The sequence below is a fragment of the Larus michahellis genome, chromosome 2, assembly GCF_964199755.1.
Source record: "Larus michahellis chromosome 2, bLarMic1.1, whole genome shotgun sequence".
Lineage (NCBI taxonomy): Eukaryota > Metazoa > Chordata > Aves > Charadriiformes > Laridae > Larus > Larus michahellis.
Genome location: NC_133897.1, coordinates 108,680,895 through 108,702,395, shown reverse-complemented (window position 1 = coordinate 108,702,395; position 21,501 = coordinate 108,680,895). Strand labels below are relative to the sequence as shown.

The 21,501-nt window shown below is 39.0% G+C and overlaps 1 protein-coding gene across 2 annotated transcripts in view; it reads left to right on the top strand.

The window, feature by feature from the left end:
• Positions 1–6,091: 6,091 nt before the first annotated feature.
• DOK6 (docking protein 6) overlaps positions 6,092–21,501 on the top strand; it is a 252,760-nt gene continuing 237,350 nt past the window's right edge. The window contains exon 1 of one of the 2 annotated variants that reach the window (XM_074576550.1): positions 6,092–6,495. In XM_074576550.1, the coding sequence (XP_074432651.1) occupies positions 6,430–6,495 (66 nt within the window). In that variant the 5' untranslated portion in view covers positions 6,092–6,429. The remainder of the gene's footprint in view (positions 6,496–21,501) is intronic. The other variant, XM_074576549.1, reaches the window with a different exon arrangement.

Here is a 21,501-nt window from a genome sequence, read left to right as displayed (position 1 = left end):
TACCTTCCTGCATATCCAAAGCTTTCCTACATAACTCTTGTCATTTCTTTCCCTCAGAGCTCCACACTGGCAACTCCCAGCTAGGCTAAGCAATACAAGTGGAGGTACGTGTTTCTGGTTGGGTATTTTGGAGCAATATGGGTGAAAGCTGCATGTTGAAATATTGCAGTTCCTGTGCCTTAAGGATAGGCTCACCACAGCTGTAATAATGAAATATATTAGTTTACATACAACCACTCAGAGTCAGCTTTCCCAACAGACAAAATTTAAGGCTGGCATTGCCATTTCCTTAAAGTGTAGAGCTGCAACAATACTACAAAAATACAGAAAAAAAAATAAGACAAGAAAATGTGTGATGAAGACTATATTTAACAATAGTCATATTTTGTTCCTCAGCATCTCAACTAGATTCCACTCCTCTTTCTATTAGGTTAAGCTGTAATCTCCTTAAAATTCAAGACAGATCTCTCTTCCTACCGTTTTCTCAGGTTCTTACTACCTCCTCCCCATGGGGAAATGGGTAAGAAGGGGAAAGGATGAGACAACTCTATCACAAAAATATGCTAAGCTGGACTGTCCTGGCTTTCACTTGTGCGCTGGAAGACTTTGCTTGGGAAATTCGGCACCAAGACACTTGATTGTGTTACAGTCCCCTTCCTCCACCTTCCTAAGGTTCTCCAGTTAACATTTCTATTCTGCATCTTCATTATCACATTCTTGGCTTTAGGTTGTTTTGCTCCTTGTGAATATTTCTGGAGACATATTCATAAGACCTTATTCTTCATATTATAAGAAACATAAAATGAATAATCCTCTTTCGTATGTAAATTCTATGTTCAAACCGTTTAGTTTGGAAGGAAATTTCTCTTTTTTGAGACTCTATCACAAGACCAGATTTAAAGGTTACCTGTGAGGATAGAATTGGTGGGCAAACAGGTCAATCAAATATCCTAATTTCCCTGTGGGAGTGGGTGGAATTGTAGGAATAGAATATGGTTAGAGTGAATTTGGTACCTTTTGTTCCATTGTAGTACTTTTCATTAACAGGATAATTCTGACAATTTTTAGACTAGAAAGTCACAGCAAGTGCGAAGAAATATAGGAAGTAGGTGAATTATTTAATACATGACTTAGAAAACTCTGAAGAATGAGAGTTCAAGTTTGTCTCTGATTTTAAATCTACTTTGCTAAGTTTCAACCTTTGAGTTTCTAAATATAATTATAATGGAAAATAATATTTTCTACACAAAATGTGATTTCATCCCTAAAAGTTTTCCTGCTTCTGTTTATGAAGATTGTTGGAGTATTATATGTGAAAAGCCAACCATATTATTTTAAATAGAACACTTATGTGATATTCACCATGTTTCATATTTAGAAATTGGCAGAAGCCAGTCAGAAAATTATTGGGTTTATAGCTATATTTTTTGCAGAGGGATTAGGCTTAGTGGGTTCTCTGAGATTTAGATGCCTTAATTCAAAACATCATTTCCCCCCTAAGCAGAAGCAAAGCGTCTTGCTCTTGGATATTGCACTTCATAGTCAAATATATCAGCCTAAGCCCTTTATGACAAAGGCAGTATACACATAATTCTAATGTCCCTGCTACAGGGCATTGCTCCCCAAAACCCGACTGGGGCAGACATCTGGGGAAAGTCATGCCTCAGGCTGGTGTAGCTACCTCTGAGAGAGCACATCTGTCAGGACAAAGTTAGTTTGTCAACACAGACATTGGGGCCCCAGCCATGCCCATGGCATTTCTTGTTTTGGGGCAAATAACAAAAAGCATGAGTTATGTTTTGCATCAAAAGGCAGAGTCTCAGAAGAGCAGGGTTTTGACTCTCACTGTCTCTCTGGTAGAAAAGCAGGGGTGACAATTTTCTGATCTGCAGAAACAGACTAAACTAAATCAGCTATGATGCATAGCTCCTATAAAGCAGGAGATGTCACTTTTTGTTTATTTACCTTTCTGACACAGGTCAGAAACAACAGGGTAAGATATTAGCCTACCTCTCTACCCTATATTTGGGGGATGAAAGAATATGCACTATGGGTCTGGATAGTAAACCAGTAATAAATATGCACGCGGTTTTATGCAGGAACTAATGGATCTGCCTTTTACAATGCCCATGGAAAACAATAGTGTTTTAATATCGTCTATCTCAGTGATTTATATTTCATGCTAGTTCACAAAGGACTCTGGTTAGTATGTGATTTACGGGTTGGAGCAAAATAATTGTCTGAAGCCTAGCTGAAGGTAGGCTTCCAATGCATTAATAATACATTAGATAATGTTTCTTTCTTGCCATTGCCTATGCAAATTTCTATTATCATAATAAAAATTACTGTTTGTTTTAGATTGGAAACAGCTTTAGGTGAGAACATGTCTTTTTATCAGATGTCTTGATTAAATGCTAACTGCCAGTTCCCTGATAAACTTTTAAGCAGAGGTTCTCCTTTAGACTCAGCTGGTATTTTGTCAGGGAAGAAGAGGGAGAAACAGCTTGCTTTGCTAAAAACTGAGAAATGGAGCTCTCTGTAAGACTTACAGAGACTTGGTAAGTGCGGTGAAAGCCCATCCTGGCCAGAAACTTCAAACATTGATAACTGTCACTGGAGAATCAGTCATGAACGGGGGATATATAAAGTCAGATTTAAAATACATAGTGCCAAAATGTGTTCATTTTGTGAAGCACAGGTGAAGATAATTTCATTTAAATGAATTACTTTCTGAGTGAGGTAAATGGTAATACATATTGTCTTTCCAGAACAGTATTAGATTTGATTGAATTTATGTTGGGTAGATTAACTTCTTGAAAGAAGCTTGAAATAATTTGTGACTTGATTACCTGCTGAATCATTTCCCTTTCCAAATGATGATTTCACACCAACAGGCACATCAGAAAGAATCTTTTACACAATATATAAGGCATTTGTTCATAGCAATGTATTCTTCAGCAGGAATCATACTATATCTTCCCTGACTCCTCCTTTTGACTCCATTGAGTTTGTACCTGTTGAGGACATCTGAGAACATTTGCCTTCCTGAGATTTCTGAAAAAAACACGAGAGTAAAGCATTTGGGGTGACTGCTCTGGGGAATCTTCTTTGTTAAGTTGTGGCTTTTACAGCAAATACGATGTACGTATTTGTTATGAACACAATACCATTTTGGCAGGGAAGTAACAAGATAGTTCAGCTGTACTCCTGTGATTCTGAGTGGCCTTGCTATGCATTTGTGCCACGAGCTGCCCATGGGACCCATATGCAAATGAATATTTGATCATTCTGTCTGGTGTTATCCAAAGCAGCTGAAAATAAATACCAGGCCGATGATCTTATAAGCTCAGGCTGGTTAGTTTACATTATGTAGAATGTAGAACAAAAATGCTTTGAATTTTGCACTTATTTTGCTTATCTCTTATTGCATTTTTATTGTGATAAAATAAATATTAATAATGCAATTCATACATGGATTTTAAAGAAAAATACGAGAACAATAATAAATAATTGGAGAAAATCTGTTTAAAATTCCTGAGAGAAATTATTATCTATACCATCAAAACCATTTTCCATGCATGTTTTATGATAAAATAATGTACCGAAGAATAAAAGGCTGATTAGATTTGTAAATATAACACCTTCTTCACTTTCATTGGCAGGAAATTTTCCAAACAATAGAGTTTCGACAATAAGACATGCATGTTAGGGAGGTGACACAAGTTCTACTGTATTGTTACCTCTTACTGCAGAGATTGAAAAACTAAAAAATGCCCAGTAATGCTGTATGTTCTGAAACTGCCGTTCCTTTTATATGATATACAGCAGCAACTTTTTTTTTAAAAAAAATTATACCATTAGTTCTATCTCAGTTTGAGGACACATACAATTTTTCTCAGATCCTAGAAGTCAATCTTTGTGTAGCCGAGAGGTGGTGAAAAGGGAGCAGGGACTGGATGTGAAACCAGGTCTACAAACTTACAAATCTTTTAGGGTTAATCTGTAAGGGACATGCCTTTTTGTCAGTTAATTGAATAGGATTACGTACTTTTCTGGTTGGCAACTGAAAGGAAATGTTCCTCTCCTTTTTGATCCTTCAAGAGCGTTCTGTACTTTAAATAATCACTAGTCTCATTTTGAACAAAGCTTACGTTTAATATGTTGTAAGGTGTCTTGAAAGATTTCTCTTGTAGGCATATCCCAGTTGTCTCACTAAAATCAGAGGATATTGTGATTTGACACATCATTAAAACAGAAATTAAGGAAGAGGTCATATTCTGCCCAAAGTAGAAGAAACTTATAGTATTCTTTAACATTTCACTAGAAATATGTAGGAAACCACAATTATATATAGGCTAAGTATTTTTCTCTGTTCCTTTTTATGATCACTTCTTCTATAAATGATTGCATAATTATATAGAAGTTCTTGCCTTGACAAAAATAATGCAGAATCTTACCCGTAGCGGATGTTCCAAAATTCATATAATGGGGAATCAAGTTGCTAGAAAATAAAAGGAGAGGTAAACTTTCATCTGCTTCACAATTTACTAATTGTCTCTGTCAAAAATATCAGAACAAATAAAATAATAAGGGTTATTGGAGGGAAAGAGAATTTTCTTGACCTAGTATCATAATTTTCACACTAGTTAGACTTGGATGCGAAGCCAACAGCAGTCAACGAAGATGCAAAAGTCTTTAGATCTTAATATTAAGATTCTGGAGTTTTTGTTTGTTTGTTTGTGGTCTGTTTTTTTCTTTGTTTTTTTGTTTGTTTGTTTTAATGGGATTCTATACCTGGTTTGTGGTAGGCTAGCAAAAATACTTTCAGCACAGTTAAAAATGTTTTAGAAATAAGAAATATCAAGATTTCACTTTTATCTCCCATTTCCCCTATAGAGTTACATAGAGTGAAGCTACAAAGGTTTTCCTTATAATTCCATCACCCAAGCACTGTAACCAATTTTATCTTATATCTTTTCTATTTGCTGCAAGATTAATCTCTAGATGTAAGCTCAGAAGAGTTTTATGGAGAAAGTCTAATTTGCAGAAGGTTGGATACGCAAAAACAACTAAGTTATAACAAACTTCATAATCCATTGGGTAAGAATATTGTCTATTGATTTTGAAAATCTGAAATAAATCTGACAAACTTTCGACTATAGAAATACGTTTCATTGCCCTAGTTTGTAGCACACTGTATGCTGCAAATTCCCGACTCATAAAACTTCAGGTCAATGGTGCAGTAGAAAGCAGATATCTAGGAAAAGAGCTTATGAAGTTTTTATTAAGCTTATCATAAAAATCGAGCTTTTTTCACTGAAAGCGTTTATGAAGTACAATTTTATAGAGCAGTAGTAATGCAATCTTGTCAATCTCCTGCATTTGTAGTTTTTCTTTCTCAAGCAGTTTAGGTTCATTCTTGTCCATCCCTGTTTTGCATGTAAGTAAAGACAACACAAGCAATTCCAATTGCTTTTTCTTCCTGATCTCTTCTAAACATCTGTTTCTCTCAGAAGTCATTCTTTTTGCTAGATCCATCTCAACGGGTAATTAAAGACATGGTCATCACTGCGGAGGGCACAGAGCGCCTACGCGTGACGCCTCGTTTTTCAAGTTCAGATGGACTTGTGCCTTTTGATTTTGTTTTTCTCTTTTACTTTTGTAGTGTAGGTGTTTGTTATCATTGAGTTAGTTGCATTGACACGACATGTCAACGTTTGGCGGTGGGCGTCTACGCGGCTTTCCCGAGCGCACAGGCAGCAGGATGCCCTCCTGGGCCGTGTTTCCGAAGGGACCTGCCACCCGAGCGGGGGATGCCGCGGCCACGGCGACCTGGAAAAAAGTGGGGAAAATCGCCAAGGCCGAAGAGAGCATCTGGCCTCAGCTCTGCGACATGCCCGGGGGCGCCGGGGGACTCACCCTCCCGCCGTGCTCCAGAGACCCGCACCGCCCCCCCTCGGGGACACCAGCCCGGGCTGCCCCGACCCCCGGCGGCGGGCAGGGCCGGCGCTGGAGGCTCGTTCCGCGGCCGCGGCGCCGGGGGCGGTGCCCTCGCTCCGCTCCGCCCGCCGCCCCGCCCGTAGGCGCGGGCAGCCGCGGAGCCGCCGCCGGGCGGAGCGGTGTGGAGGGGAGAGGGGCCGGCGGCCAGGGCGGGGGCGGCGCGGGGGAAGCGAAGGGGCCGGCGGAAGAGAGGAGCGGCCGCCAGCCGGGGCGGCGCGGAGCGCGGCGTCCGCGGGAGGAGCGCGGAGCGGGCGGAGCGGAGCGCGGCGACTGCCGCTGCCTGGATGCCAGAGGCGCCTCGGGAGCCGGCGGCCGGCGGCACCCGGGAGGGCCCGGGGGAGGAGGCGGCGGAGGAGGAGGAGGAGGCAGCGGCAGAGCAGGAGGAGGACGACTCCGGGCGCGGAGGCGAGGAAGCAGGCAGCGCTGGCCATGGCCTCCAACTTTAACGATATAGTCAAGCAGGGCTACGTGAAAATCCGCAGCAGGAAGCTGGGGGTGAGTGAGCTCTCCCTTCGCCGGCCCTGCCCGGGGTGGGGGCGAGGCGCTGGCGGCCGCCTGGCCGGCCTGGGGGGGCGGCGGTGCCCCGGCCCGGGGCCGCCGGCGCGGGGCGCGGCGACCTGCTGCTGCCGCCGCCGCCGCCGCTCCTCGGACTTTGCTCCCTTCCCCGTAGGGGTTGGTGTGGATGCGCTGCCGTCGCTCCGCGGAGGGAACTGGATTCTCCCCTCTCCCGCTCCGGGAAGGCGCCGCTTCTCCCTGCCTTTCTCTGCCGCCGCCTTCCCGGCGGTCACTGTCCGCGGGGAAGCTTCGCCCCGTCCCTCCGTCCTCCCCGTGTCCCACAGCCCAGGCCGGGGCAGACACCCCTCTTGGGCGGCCCTCGCCTTGCTGCCTGCGTCGGGGGCTTGGGCGGGGGGGGAGGAAGGCGCAGGCAGGGTCTGTGGAAACTTTGTGCGCGGATCTCCCTCCCTCCCTCCCGTTTTGGGAAAGGGAGGTCTTCAGGGCAAGGTCTGAAAATATTGGAGACTGGCACCAGAGCAGCCCGCTCGTAACCGGGAAAACCAGGGAGGGGGCTGGTGCCGGAGGGCGTGGGGGGCTGGGGAAGGGGAACCTGCAGCGGGCGGGGCGGGCCGGTGGGGAGGGAAGGGGGTGACAGCCGCATGGAGCAAATGGTAGATGCAGGGTCTGGCTGTGATCAAAACTAGGGGCGGCCTCTTAGCTGGGGGCGGCTGGCCTCGGTACCCGCCGGGATGCTCGGCGCGGCTGAAGATAACACGGTGTTATCACACTGGCCGTGGGCACTTTCCCTTGTGGGGTACGGCAAGCCTTGAAAAGGCACTGAAGTTGGAGCAGAGTGCGTGCAGGGGCCAGGCTTTCCTAGACTTCAGGCGGTCCCGGGACTCGTCAGTTTGGACTTTCTCCTACCCTTTGTGTGTGTGAGAAGGAGAAGGCTCAGGGGAGCTGGAAGCCCCGAGGCCTCTACTGGCTTGCACAGCTACTGATGTTGACAGTAATCCCAAAAGACCAGGGTCCCTGTGGGCTTGAGCCTAACCCTGACTGGGGCTGGGAGAAGGGCTGGGGTTCTTCTTTGGGTTCACCCTTGTTTGTTTTCTCTGGGTGTGCAGAAAAGTGCAGGGTCCCTACCTGCTCTCCCCTCCAGGAGAGTGGGCTGCCTCTCCCTGCTTCTCCCGAAACCTCGCAGAGCAGGGGCCATGTGAAATCTGCCCTCCTCCAAGTCGTGCTCTGCGACCTTATCACAGTGCTAATATTTATCTCGTCCTCCTCCCCCTTTCTCCCTTCCCCCCAGATGCTGTGCTTTCCTCGCAGACACAGTGTGCGGGATGGTGGGAGACTAATCATAAATTGACCTTTGGAGCCTTGGCAGGGCTGGGCTGTTAATTACAAAGGAGCACAGAAGAGTTTAGTCCGAATCCTTAAATAGCGCCAATTCCAAATGTTTGAGAGATAGTGTAAATCCAAAGAGAATGGATGCTGTTATTACTGCAACCCAGGAGTCACTCCATGCATCAGTCAAGCATTAGTCTATCTGAAGAAGCAATTTCTAAGCCTTAGTTTGTTTCTGGCAGTCCTCTGCTTAACCTTTGTGCATCAGTTTTTCCCCAGCTCAGCAGTGTTATTAGATGGGCCCAGCACAAAGCAGTGAGATGATGGTATCACATCACCTTGATGTTGGTAGTTGGAAGCAGAGTTAATCTGTCTGATTTGCAAATCTGCATTTGAATGTATCTTGGAGTCCTTTTTGTGAGATTGTGTACACGTATATCTCTGTATATGCGAATACTTTTATATACCTATATGTATCGCATATATGCAACAAACGTAGAGTTCGTATTACAGTAATCTTGGAAGATACTTGCTGACTTGTGAAAATGAAATTAGGAAGACAGTGAAATTTCATTGCAGAATACCTTAAGTAACTTGAATATTTGTTTTGAAGACATATGATTTTTTGGGAGGGGGCATATAACTACTTTTTTTTTTTGAGTGGGTATTATTCATGGTCAGAATGATTGTCATACTTCTACACTAAGCAGAAGTGAAACAGTTCATACAGCATCTATGGAGCATTTTCTCCTACTGAAGAGGTGTGTGGGGGTGACAACTCAGACTATACAGCCTCAGGCAGGTGGTAGTATTAGCTTAAATATGACATATGGGGATGCACATCTGAATAAATCTATTAAGTACAATGTAAAATGGATTATATTTTATAGAAAATAGCATCAAAATTCAAATGAGTGTGATGGTTGAAAGGTATGAATATGTGTGTATATATCCATAGCTAATTGGATTCCTGTGACTGAATTTCTAAATTAATGCAGTTTTTATTCACCAAGTGAAACATTAAAGATTTGTATTTTTTTCCCTTATGTCTATCTCCAAGTCCAAGCCTTAATGAGTTACACTAGAGCTGTCATAATGTAGGTGAATACATCAGTTTTCAGGGATATAAATGTCTGCTAACAAATGAATATTTTTAGCCTCCAAAAAATATTGAAAGGAGGGAAGAGAGCTATGGGTTCTGGAAACTAAGGCTAAGATCATTTTGCAATATGTAGGTAGAATTATATGTCTTGATGGTTATGCTTCATTCATATACATTGGAAGTTATTGATTTACTTTTTTAATTTTTTTTTTGGTCATAATAGTCTACATTCTTTGAATATTTCGATGTCTCCTGAAAAGTAGATGGATGACAACTTGGAGAGCTGAGGTGACTAATACCAATTTCAGTGCTAGACTTGGGCAATAAAACTAATTCTAACCTTTAGGCTGGTAGCCAACTCATTACGGAAATTCTTCCAGTGCAGCTTTTATTCTGTCTTGTTTTGTGACTGAGGGAGCCCTGGCTGGGGATCAAATGGAAGATACTTGAATAGAATGCAACCCGTGAAGTTTCAGGTAAAACTGAGTGACATAATACCATAGAGCAAAATCACATATCGTATTTTGTTTTATTAAAAAAACCCAACAACAACCTTTGACTTTAGGTGGATTTTCTGGTAGAACTTAGTCTTCCAAGAATTTTGTTTTCAAAAATACAAGTTGTAAGTCGTCTTCTGATTGCCTCCTTTTATTGATTTTTTTTTTTTTTTTTTTTGTATTTTGTAGAATAGAAACTCTTTATGAATGATTTTATTTTTTTTACAAGGTATCATGTGTTTACATCTGACTTATTACTTGCTTCAAATACTTGTTACCCTGGCTGCCTACTCCCCACATATCTGCAAATTGGATTCACAGTATGCGTGAGTGCTGTCTCCGGTCATGGAGGATGGACAGACGTCCGTTCTGAACCACGCAGTCAGGACTCGGAGCTATTTTGCCATCAGTAAATGATTCTGTTCAGAAAGGTTATCTGAAGTCAAAGATGATGCCGAAGTCAAAGACGGTGCCTAAGTCTTGATGGAAATACATGGCAACAAGTACTGTAAGAATTTGTCCTTTTTATTTAGTGATACCTGATCATCAAGACTTTTTGCCTTCTTTTCACCATAATCCTCAAGCGCTTCTCTGCCGTTGGATTTACACCTTAATGGATTACTGTATATTTTCTTACAGTCCAGTATTTTCAAGTAGACCCCATTGTTCTGATGTCTTTGTGTTGTTAAAGTAGCTTCTTTCGATGCAGGGTTGGATACTGAGCTTGCCAAAATGAGGAGCTTTACCTGCCTCTCTGTTGTTGTTGGAATCTGACATCTGCTTCCATTGGGAATATCGTGCTTTATGCCATGGAGGTGTCAGGCCATGACAAGACATCCAGCCAGTTAGGTCACTTAGCCTATCTCTTTACTTTTGTTAAGCATGAGCTGTATATAAAACATTTCTATGGCGCCTTGAAATTTTAAATATATATTAAAGCCCACGTAGTAGACAATCTCGCGTCTATACATGACGTCTTCATCGAGGTATCGCAAGTATCTTTGAAACTTAGAAATTGTAGTCAGTGAGGGTAACTGTAATTAAAGCATCTTTTTAAAATCTGTTTCCCTGCAGCCTAAATATGCCTTTCTTTTCAGTGCTCTGGCATTCCTGCGCTGTTTGATATTTTGCTTTTCTCTAATACTACATAAAGGAAATACCTCATTCTTGCAGCCATTACATTTGACCTGTGCGACCCTCCTTTGAAATAAATTTGATTGTAATGTGGTGTGCTGTTCAGATCAGAATAGGTCATTTGTGTAGCATGGAACAGGACTGTGCTGCCTTTGTTCTTTTGGAATCTTTCATACTTGTGTCGCATTAAAATTCATATGACACAATTTTATACTGCGCTGGCTGTGCTCATAGGCTGAAACTTTCTTGTAGCAGATTGGAATCCCTTTGTTGCCTCCTAATAAACTAAGCTGCGAGGATTTCATGCCTTGTTGAAGTGCTGTTTCTTAGAAGAAAAACAATTTGATGTCACATTAGGAAGTCTAATTAAAAATGAGCATTGTGTCACTTCGATAGTCTTGTTTTGACCCATATCAACCTTCGAAGTCATAATCTTTTTGTTTGGTTGGTTTTGGTTTTGTCTTTTTTTTTTTTTTTTTTGGCGCGCCATAGCCACAGAACAAAAGAATCCTATCTAACGGAAATTTTCACTCAGTTGGTGAATAAATACTGATTTTTATGTGTTTCCACATACTGAGTAGAATTATTTCCTGAGTGGTTCAACTTATACTCTAATACTGCTATCCAAAGAGAAAATTGTACCTGCCAGTCAGTCTTGATTGAGTAATAAATAACAGGTTGCTGTTAGTCACCAAATGAAAAGTTTTACGATATAAAAAAAACCCTATTTTTAACCATACTTTTAGATCATTATAGGTACCTTTTCTGGAAACGAACATAGTGTTTCTCCTTCTGCTGTTAACACTCTTCAGTCAATCAGCGCTAACAATGCCATGAATACGACCCTCTGATTGCAGCTTGGTTCCTCTTGAAATAGTGCAGTACGTGTCTCTCAAAATCCTAACACTTAATTGATATTGTGTGTATATATTCAGAGTGAAGAAAGCGAGGAGATCTGCAAAATGTCCCGAGTTTGAGATTACATTGATTGATGGCAGCGGCTTTGCACGTGGGTCATGATGAACACAGAGGGCAGAGTAGAGGTTCTTCTATTTCTTTGGGTCGCCATAGCGTATTCTGAAAAACAAACAAATGAAAAAGTCCAAGCAAATAGTGCAGCCTGGAATGGATATCCTTTCCATAGATTATTTTATGTTATTATTTATGGCAAGTCTGCTCAGCCTGTTTGAAAGCACTGACATTACTGTTTATAACTGCATCCTGAAAGATGACCTCAACTATGAATTTCATCTCGGATCATGAAAATGATTCAAATGAAACTTTAAAAACTGAATTCCTACTTAAAATGAATTTATTTTAATTTTAATAAAGCTCCAGAATGACAGGATTTAGATGCCAGATTCCTTCCATGTAAAGGAGTTCCTTTTTCACGCTAGTACAAGCCAACCTGAGGTGTGGAATTAAAAGTATTTCACTGTAATCCATTAAAGAAGCTAGTCACATTTGCTACTTAATACTGAAAGTATCATTTAAAATACCAATAATTACTGCTTTCAGTACTTTTTCTTGCTACAGTTACATGAATGGATTTGCAGAATTAAATGGAAAATATATGGATTTCCAATTTGGTCATTGCAGAAATAACAATCATTTTGAGCTTTTGACCATTTCTTATTGATTAAGTGCATCGTGCAGGAAATGGAAAGAAATATCTTGCAGCCATTGTAAACAAGGACAAGAAGACCATTAATTTTTTTATGCTAATGTTTGCATTTAAAGAAATTTGTGAGTCAGGCTTGTGGTAAGCACTTTGGAGTTGCTGTGTTTCCCAGTTGCTTTTCATCGTGTGCTTTTCCACCTCTTAATTCTCAAGAGGTCTGATAGTCTATTAATTTTGTAATGGATGACGCTAATTTAAAGGGACAAATAGTTTCTCCTTTGCAGATAGCATGTTATCAGTGGATTACAGATGCTTCTATTTTTACTCTTGTATGTAATACCATTAGTCTCAGTGAGGTTATACCTTACCTATATGACGATTACACAAAGAAGTGTTTGTAGACTTGATCTCTTTCACTTGAATGTTGTGAGATGGTAAAATTTTATTAAGAGTTTATTTGTATCTCCTGTGAGGTGATGGCCTTTTGGTTTTTCATTTAGGAGTCTGTCATTTTTGTCCTACGATGGACATTAAAGACCTGATGAAAAGACCCTAAAGTCAGTTTAAAGGAGCCCATTAACTTTGGTGGCGTTGGTTCAGAGTCCAGGCGGTATCATTAACAGCATGCACAGAACATGAATTTCCTCCTTGTAAAGTGCCCTTCAGATCCTACTCAAAGGAGTTGTCCTTTCTCAAATCAGTAGTTACAGGAGGAACATTCTCTATGAATCCTTGAAATACACAAGGAATTATTCATGTCATTCCAGTAGTGAGTTTTCTTCCTAGTTTTTTAGAAATGATCTCGCCTCGATTCGTTCATTCAGATTTTTGCAAGCAGTGCAAAATGCTTTATAGCGGTTGCCTGGCAACAACATATTCAGGCAACAGCATATGTGAATCAGTTGTTAGTTATACATTTATATATATGACTATGTATAGAGAACACATTTTAGATAGGTACTAATGAGAAATTTCTAAAAAAGCGCACTATGAAATGCTCTTTCTTTTTTTTTTTTTAAATACTTTTTTTACAAAGGGGTTTGGGTCTACATTACCCTGTGAAGTTTGTCTTTTATTTTAGCTTGTGTAAAAGATCTTCTAGTTGAGCAGCTTTTCACAAATGTCATGATATAGTTAATATGCTCATATGCAGTCATAGCAAGCAATATAAAATATTCTGTTTGTTGAAGATGAAAAATACTTTAATATGTATGGATGCTGATTTATATCTCTCACTGTTCTTTAAATTAATAATGTATTATTTAACCAAAATGTGGGTACTTTACTGTATACTGTAGCTATTAAAATCTGTTATATTTAAAATAATAATTGTAAATGCTGTGCTGCATTTTAAGTTTTTAATCTCTTCAGCTTGCAATGCAGCTCTAAGAATCAAAAAAAGATACTGGTCTATTATTGTAATTAATCGTCATTTTGTTGAAAACTTTTTTCCAGATAAAATGCATAGTTCAACTCTAAATACTGTGAAACTTCTTTAGTAAGGTCAACAAAGATAAAAAGAGAAATCTTTTAATCTTGTGGAGAAAGTTTATATACAGTAGGCCAAAATTGCAAACTTATAAAAAAGAGTTGAGGGAGAGTAATGTTTGCTGTAACTGTATCTTAACACTTTTGTGTCACATAAATGCTTTATATTAATATTTTTTTTTTTTACTATTCATAATACGTACCCATGCATCGTGTCTGAGAATAAAATTTGCATGATTGTTTAGTGCAGCTAGCAAACCACTAGAACTGAGAACCTGGCACAAGTCAAGAGATTTACAAATCGTGAGAATTTTAGCTGGTTTGAGAATTAGATCTATTGACTCCAGGTGTACTCGTTGACTGCGACAGGTAGAGTCTTATTCAGAAAGCTGGGACTAAAACCGTGGAGAGTTTTGAAAATGAATGTTAATATTGAATTCTGCTTAGAAATTAAGGGGGAAAAAAATGCAGTCTTTAAGGTACTGATGGATACTTCCTTCCTGTGAACTCCACCACAAAATAATTTTGCAGCTTTTTAACAATTGTAATGTGTGAAATGTATCATTGCCATCATACTGAGAGGTTACAAGACCATGCAACTGGAGCTTCAGAGGAATTACTGTTCACTTCAGATGCACGTAATTAGAAAGACTAATTAATGAAAGTGTGTAAATCTTTTAAAAGATTGATCTTATTTCCCTCTGTTGTTCAGCTCCCAGACTGGCCCTCATCACCTCCAGCTTATCTGGACTGAACCTTGGAAAGGTTGTATTCATTAATGTGTCAGTAAGGAATTAGGAACACGTGGCATTGACTAGACCTGGGGAAAAGAGTTACACGCTATCTGCCTACTGGAAGAAAGGCTCTTCAGCATGTTTACCCTACCTGCAAAAAGAATTAATAGCAAAGTTAAATATCAAAACTTTTTCACTGCTGTAGAACCAAATTAGGGCCGTTTTTGAGCAGGAAGCCCATGATGCTTCTGGTACTTTCTCCTCTTTGTCCTTGGGATATTATTTTAGACACTGTTGCTCTGGTGTCCCCTGCCCTCAGAGTAAATTGGTTTATTCTCTTTTCTCGCACAAACATTTGTTTTTCCTGCAAAGAGAAAAGAATATGTGAAATCATACAAAATAATATTAAAAAAAGGGTTTTCTGAAGGGGTAGTCATAAGTATTGTTTTGTACAGCACCTAGAAAGAGGAGACCACATTTGTGGTTGTCCTTTAGGCATTATTATGATAAATATAATTTATATTTATTATAATTACTTTTAATTTTTGTTTTTATTTATCTGACTACTTGTAGAGAATGCAGTCTTTGATAAAGCATTTACTTGATGCAGCAAATGCGTTATCTAGTTCAGAAGTGATGAAAGAATGTGAAAAAATAAAATATATGAGGCTTAACGAAGAATGGAGAAAACTTCTATTTTAACTGAAGTTGATATACTAAATTATTAATCGCTAGATTGCTCTGATAATAATAAGGTACTTAAAAATGAAATTGTTTTGCTGATGAAAGTAATTTTTGTTGATGCAGTTGGAGTAGTAATACTTCCCCTGAATGGTAATTATTTTTCTTCTTGAAACTGTACTTTTAAACCAGTTCTATGAAATGGTTCTCAGCAGGATGTAGAGTTTCCATACGAGAACAGAAAAAAGAGCAAGGATTTTTTGGCACGACAAAAGCAAGCTATAGCTCTTCAGTTGCTAAACACGTTCAGATCTCTCTGACTCCTGTAGCAGGTTCTCGGCTTCTCATATGATAGCATTCTTCATGAAAGTCATTTTCTCTATTGATTGTGCAAGGCCAAATACTACCTTAGTTATATTGTCTACTCATATATTAGCGGTTCTTGCTTTTAAGTTGCACGGTACCTACCCATTGTCTGAGAGAGATTGAGACTCTTCACCTGGGATGGCTTAAGTATCATATCTGGGAATAAATTTAATAACTTGAGTATCAAAGAGGTATTTAATGCTTGGTATCATTGTTCTCAAAGTTACAGTTTTTTGAACTCCATCCATATATACTGTTACTGATAATCCTACAAAGACTGATACGTGTAGAGATACAAATACCCAAAGAAAGATTTTTTAGGAGCGATGAGAAATATATGCTGCGTTATGCCTTTCAGGAGGAAAACATGTATGTGTATATATGTATGAAAGAACAACAGCATCCTAACAACAAAGCTAGAAGTTTAATTTTCCATAGTCATAACAAGAAACGTAGTAAAATAAAAGATATTTTACTGATTTATTTATTTATTTAGTCATTATATCTTAAACTACAATAACATTTTTGAAGCTTTTTGCACTTTTAATGAAATAACCTCTTTCTAGAAGACAGAAATCTTTGGGCTTAAATGTTGGACTGTATATCATAGAATCATAGAATTGTTAGGCTTGGAAGGGACCTTAAAGATCACCTAGTTCCAAACCCCTGCCATAGGCAGAGAAGAGCTAAATGAGAAGAGCTAAATTTTAGTTTTTTTCAGAGATGTAATTTGTGATCTTGAGCACTTTGATTAATTCCAGCCTTATTCTCAATTATACTAAGCCCACTGTACACTACATAAATTAAATTTAAAGCTGCATTAAGGCCCCTTATACTGCCAGCATAGTGAAGAATACTGTTAGCATAAATGGGAAACAGTCTTTCTAAGCATAAGTTTTCTGTCTATAAAATGAGTATAATCTCTTTTCGTCCACCTCTTCTTTATTTTGTCAGCTGCAACTACAAATGCTTGAAAAATTTTAGATATGTAGGTTGGCTAGTACTGATCATGGTCAAAACTGTTATTAGGTGTTACCACTGTATAGAAAACATTGGAATAATTCAGAATTTATTTTTAAAACTTAGTGTCTCAGAACCATGGAATGCTTGAAATTGGAAGGGACCTCTGGTGGTCATCTGGTCCAACCTTCCTGCTCAGGCAGGGTCACTCTGTTTTATTGTTGTATGAAGATTATTACTTTTGGTTTGAAAATACATTTAATTGAATTCTTCTATAAGTCTCTGTTTTCGCAGTCAGGATTTGTTCACGTGTCTGAGTTATTTTAATTTTTTGTATGTAAAGGAAGTAAATCTTTTGCTTCCCTCCCCCCCATATCTCACTGATAGAAATGATTGCTCATCAATTTTCGTCTTAGAAACAGGTGTCACTTATAGGAAGGCAAGAAGACTGAAGCTGATAACTTTGATAGGCTTTATGCATCTTTTGCCTTATTTGAGACAGCACTGTAGCACAAAATCTAAAGTCTCGAGTGGTTGCACTTTTGAAAGTGGATATTGAAAATGTTAATAGTACAATTATTCACATCTTAAGTGGCAGAACAATTCTGAAAGCTGAATATGGTCCCTGAGACAATTTCATAACTGCTAGGGTTACTGGCCTGCAATTGTGGATGTAAATTTGTGGCCCCAGATATGCAGAAATTAGCTGTGTCAAATGCATGTCATACAGTAAAACAATCTTATTTTAAAGGGGGGGAAGGTTTTGACCTGTTACTACAAAATCTTTTTCCTTTCCTAGTGCAGTGTATCACTGGTCAGATTTTGAGAAGATATCAGAGTTTTCTCATCTACAAATTTTATAAAAGGCATATTCTTCCACAAAACAATTTGGAAAGCTCTTACCCTCTAGGTTTATGTGAAGCTTTCTGCTAAGCACTACAAATAGCTAGCCTTAAATTGTGCATTTTATCCATTAATATCTTGGAGCTCAGCACAGGGAGCATGTATTTGCCTGGTCCCGTAGAGGAAGTTCTGTGGGACTTTGTGCAGGTTGTAGGATGAATCAGTTGAGTTCACTTGCAGAGACTAGAGATGGCAAAATGCATTGCCTCTTGAGGAAATCTACCTACAGAATATATGCAATAAAAAAGTAACTACTAAAAGAAGCGTTTGTTGAAAAGTAAAGTATGAGGTTAAAAAAAAAAGCAGTTAAATTATGGTTTGTCCAGAATAGTAATGCTAGCATGAGCACTTCCAGAAGAGTACTGGTTTGGCTTTAGTAAAAAAAAAAAAAAAAAAAAAAGGTATCTTTTTCTGCAGCGTTTTGAAATTGCTGAAAGATTTGTATTCTCTTCAGTAGGTCATAGCTCAAAGCAAAAATTTGGAAGGATACCAGGTAGCCTTTTCTAATATGATGCATATTGATTGAATATGCTCTTAGACTTATGCAGTGCCAACGCACTTAGGTAGTAATGTGTTTAATGAAAACGAGTTCCTTCATCATGTTACATTTTCCCAATCAATGAATAATCCCAAGTTTTAGTTTTTGGGTTTTTTTTAATAATGAAAATTATAATGCAGACCCATCCAAAAGAAGAATAAGAGAAATGGAAACGTTTAAAATAGGCAAATATCCTACTTTTTGCTATAAATGCAAACATGTAGATGAACTAGATCAGCTGTTTCTGGTGTACGTTGTCATTCTTTTCATTAGATCTCACTATTCTGTGTAGGTACATTTTTAATTGCTTCTGGCAAGTCGTAAGATCAAACATTTTTGCAGGAAAAGCTGTGCAACAGGCAAAAAGTTTCTCAGCAGTAAATCTATATTTGCATGTAAATGTTAGCTGGTGTGAATTAGTGAAAATGAGGTTTACAAAAAGCAGAGTAACAAATTCTAAGATCTAACTTCATCTACTGGAACAGACTCTCACAACGGTTATTCCTGATAATGGCATGAAATGTATTAAATATATAAATATTAAAAATATAGCAGAAGAAATAAGGAACAAAAGGAAGCAGACTGCTCTGTTCCGATGTCATTGCAGAAAAACAGGAATGGAATTATTTTTGTGATTGCAGAGGGCTTAGTAAAGCAGAAGACCTCATGTTTTTAAAGGTAGAGTAGACATGTTAATGCAAGGGCTCTATTGCTAGAATATGAGCCATTGCATGGTACAGGACTTGCCTGAGACCCAGAGGCCAATCAGGATATTGCTGGGTCACTGACATTTCAGAAGATTCAGGTTATTTTGAATTAGGTCTGAATGCTTGTACAGGATCATTAGTGATGGTTGTTTTCAAATGCTTTCCAGTCATTTGGGATGAAGATAATACTTACAAATCATGAGAGGGAGCTTTAGCTGATGATAACAGCTTAGCGTGGAGCTTAGTGGAGAGCGTTGATTGAACCATCAGCATTAGGTGTCTGAGGTGCTTCAAAAACTGAAGCCACGCAATGAGACATAGGGAGAAATCTGTGAAGAAGCCGTGGAATAGAGTTAGATGGGATTTATGGTGCATAAGAGGAAAACTTATACTGGTGGGCCTCATGCTGTACTTATTTGAGGCTAAATGTTACTCTAACAGCTTTTATACAATAATATACCTACAGTGTTTAGATGTATTGCTTTGAGACTTCTTGAACTGAAGGAGAAAATAGAAAAGTAAATGTGTATGTTTTATAGACTTTAAAATATTTTTGACATTATTTCGACACGTTATTTTGACACGATCATACCATAATGCAGTTTGTCCTAAGAGAACCCAGAGGTTAAATACATTTCAAGGTGTTTTTGGAGGTGTATTTTCCAGAACTCTTGATGTCAGAAAATAATTTTTGCTAGTGATCTTTTTATTTTTTTTCTCCGTTGTTTCCGTATAATGCTATTCTGTGGTTTATAGTCATTTCTCCTAGAAAGAAATATTCTAGGTGAATCTCTCCTCTGCTGCAATCTTGCAGTCTGAACAAAAATGAGTTTATACTGTCATGAAGTGATGCTTCTTGTTCAATTCTTTAGAATCCTTTTTCTTCCCCTTCCCCCCCCACCCCCCGCTGTGCCTTACCTGAAACATTTCCTGGACCAGCCTGTAGGTAAATAATTAATCTTCTGATAGCAAAGTTAACGCTTTTCCCTTCTGTAATCTGGGAATTACTAGAAATAATAAATACCTGTTCTCATTTAAACAGAGAGATACACTTCCTAATATACCTAATTGATTTAGTTGTACTAATTAAAAGGGGTTGAGCTAATGGGCCAAATATCTACTTGCCAGTAGAAAAGCGTGTGAAGAAATACAGCCTCCTTTGGTCATGTCAGGCTTTTCGGTCTAGGAAAACGTAAAAAGTTGTAAATGATACTGATTTTCATTGACTTGAGCTAACCCACAGTGGAGCCACAGCTGTGCTCTTGCTGATGTTCATGGCTGAGTTGAATGTACAATAGACGAACTGAGTTAAACCAGGGGATTTGAAGTGGGGAATGCTACTTGCTACCCTTTGAAGTCAACTGTAGAGACCTATAAAGCAAAGCTTATCTACCTGCATAGCTCTTAGGATGGTCGTGACTGAAATAGTGAAAACAGAAGCTCAACCAGCGATACATAATTACCAAGAGATTATTTTTTTAATCATCACTAGTGTTTGTTCATTAAGTTAGGCTTGCAGTGAATTTATGTACGAATACAGAGGAAAGACCTCTGCTAAAGAGGCCCAAATCTGCCGTTGATCATGCAAATCATAGAATTGCCTAGGTTTTAAGGGACCTTTCAGAACATCTAGTTCAACCATCAACGTAACTCTGACAAAAGCCATCACTGAAAGCATCTCTGAAAGTGTATGCAGGTGTTACACGTCAGCCACAGGGCTCACCATAGGAGTGAAAATTTTGATTGAATTTTATTCAATACTTTGTTGCAGCACTTTCACAAAGTGAAGTTCAAGCAATCCAGAAAATGCTATTAAAAACTAAGCTGAATAGAGCAGTTCCTCATTTTCAAAATTCTTTTTCTGGGTAGATAAGTAATTTTAGGAATGCATCCCATGTTATCTGTCTACTTGGAGCTCAGCACAGGGAGCATGTATTTGCCTGGTCCCATAGAAGGTTTTGTTCAGATTTCATGTTTCAGCTTTTGTTCAGAACCAGGAGGGTTAAAAACCTTAATTTCTGAAAACAAAAATTGAAATGCTTGTAGAATGTTTTGTCCTCAGGACCAGATGCCTTAGGCATAGGCCTTTAATCCCTGTGCCCTAGTTACAGCAATTAAGGTTCATGAAGTATAAATTTTGTTACATATGCATCTTGGTTTCTTCTTTTTTCTTCTGTTTCAAAATCAGTCTGAAATATTAATGATCATATTAAATGCACTCCGTTATGTGAATTGCTGTTAATATTGCATTCTGCTTATCCTGACAGATACAGTGAATGACATTTTCTAACATTTAGATTTAAATGTGTATTCTCTTGCTGAAGGAAATTTGACTTTCATAATATGGTTTCTTGTAGGCCTGCCTCTTTATCTGCATTTAAATTAAAAAGGTGCTGAAGATATGCAGCACTTTGGAAGACCACAGCTTATAATTGTTCATGATTTCTAGTACTGCAGTGCAAATTAATCATTGTCGAACTGTGCTGGGGAGCATAGAAGTGGCTAACAACATCATGGTTCCTGCCTGAAAGAGCTTACACTCTTAACATTGGAAATGTTAAAGCTATCCTTCAAAGTCTCATGTTATTTTTCTCACTGAAAGGTTTTTTTTTTCCATTTAAATTTATCACCCCTTTCTGCCTATCATGTCTATGCAAATGGGTTTCTAAGGCTTGATTGTAACAGCTCCCTTCTTCCCCGAACTGATGAAGAAACAGTCGCCAATGTCAATAAAGTCCCCATCAGAGCATTTGTATTATACAGTTTTCTTGGGATCAGGGAAGGTACTGATAGAGGATGATGGCACAGAGGTGGAAAACCAGTTTGGTTTAGCTGGTTTGAAGCTGAAACCAATAAAAGAAGTGCTGTTTGTGTAGCAACAGGTATAGCAGTGTGTAGGTTGCACTTCACTTAGAGAGATAGTAGTCACTT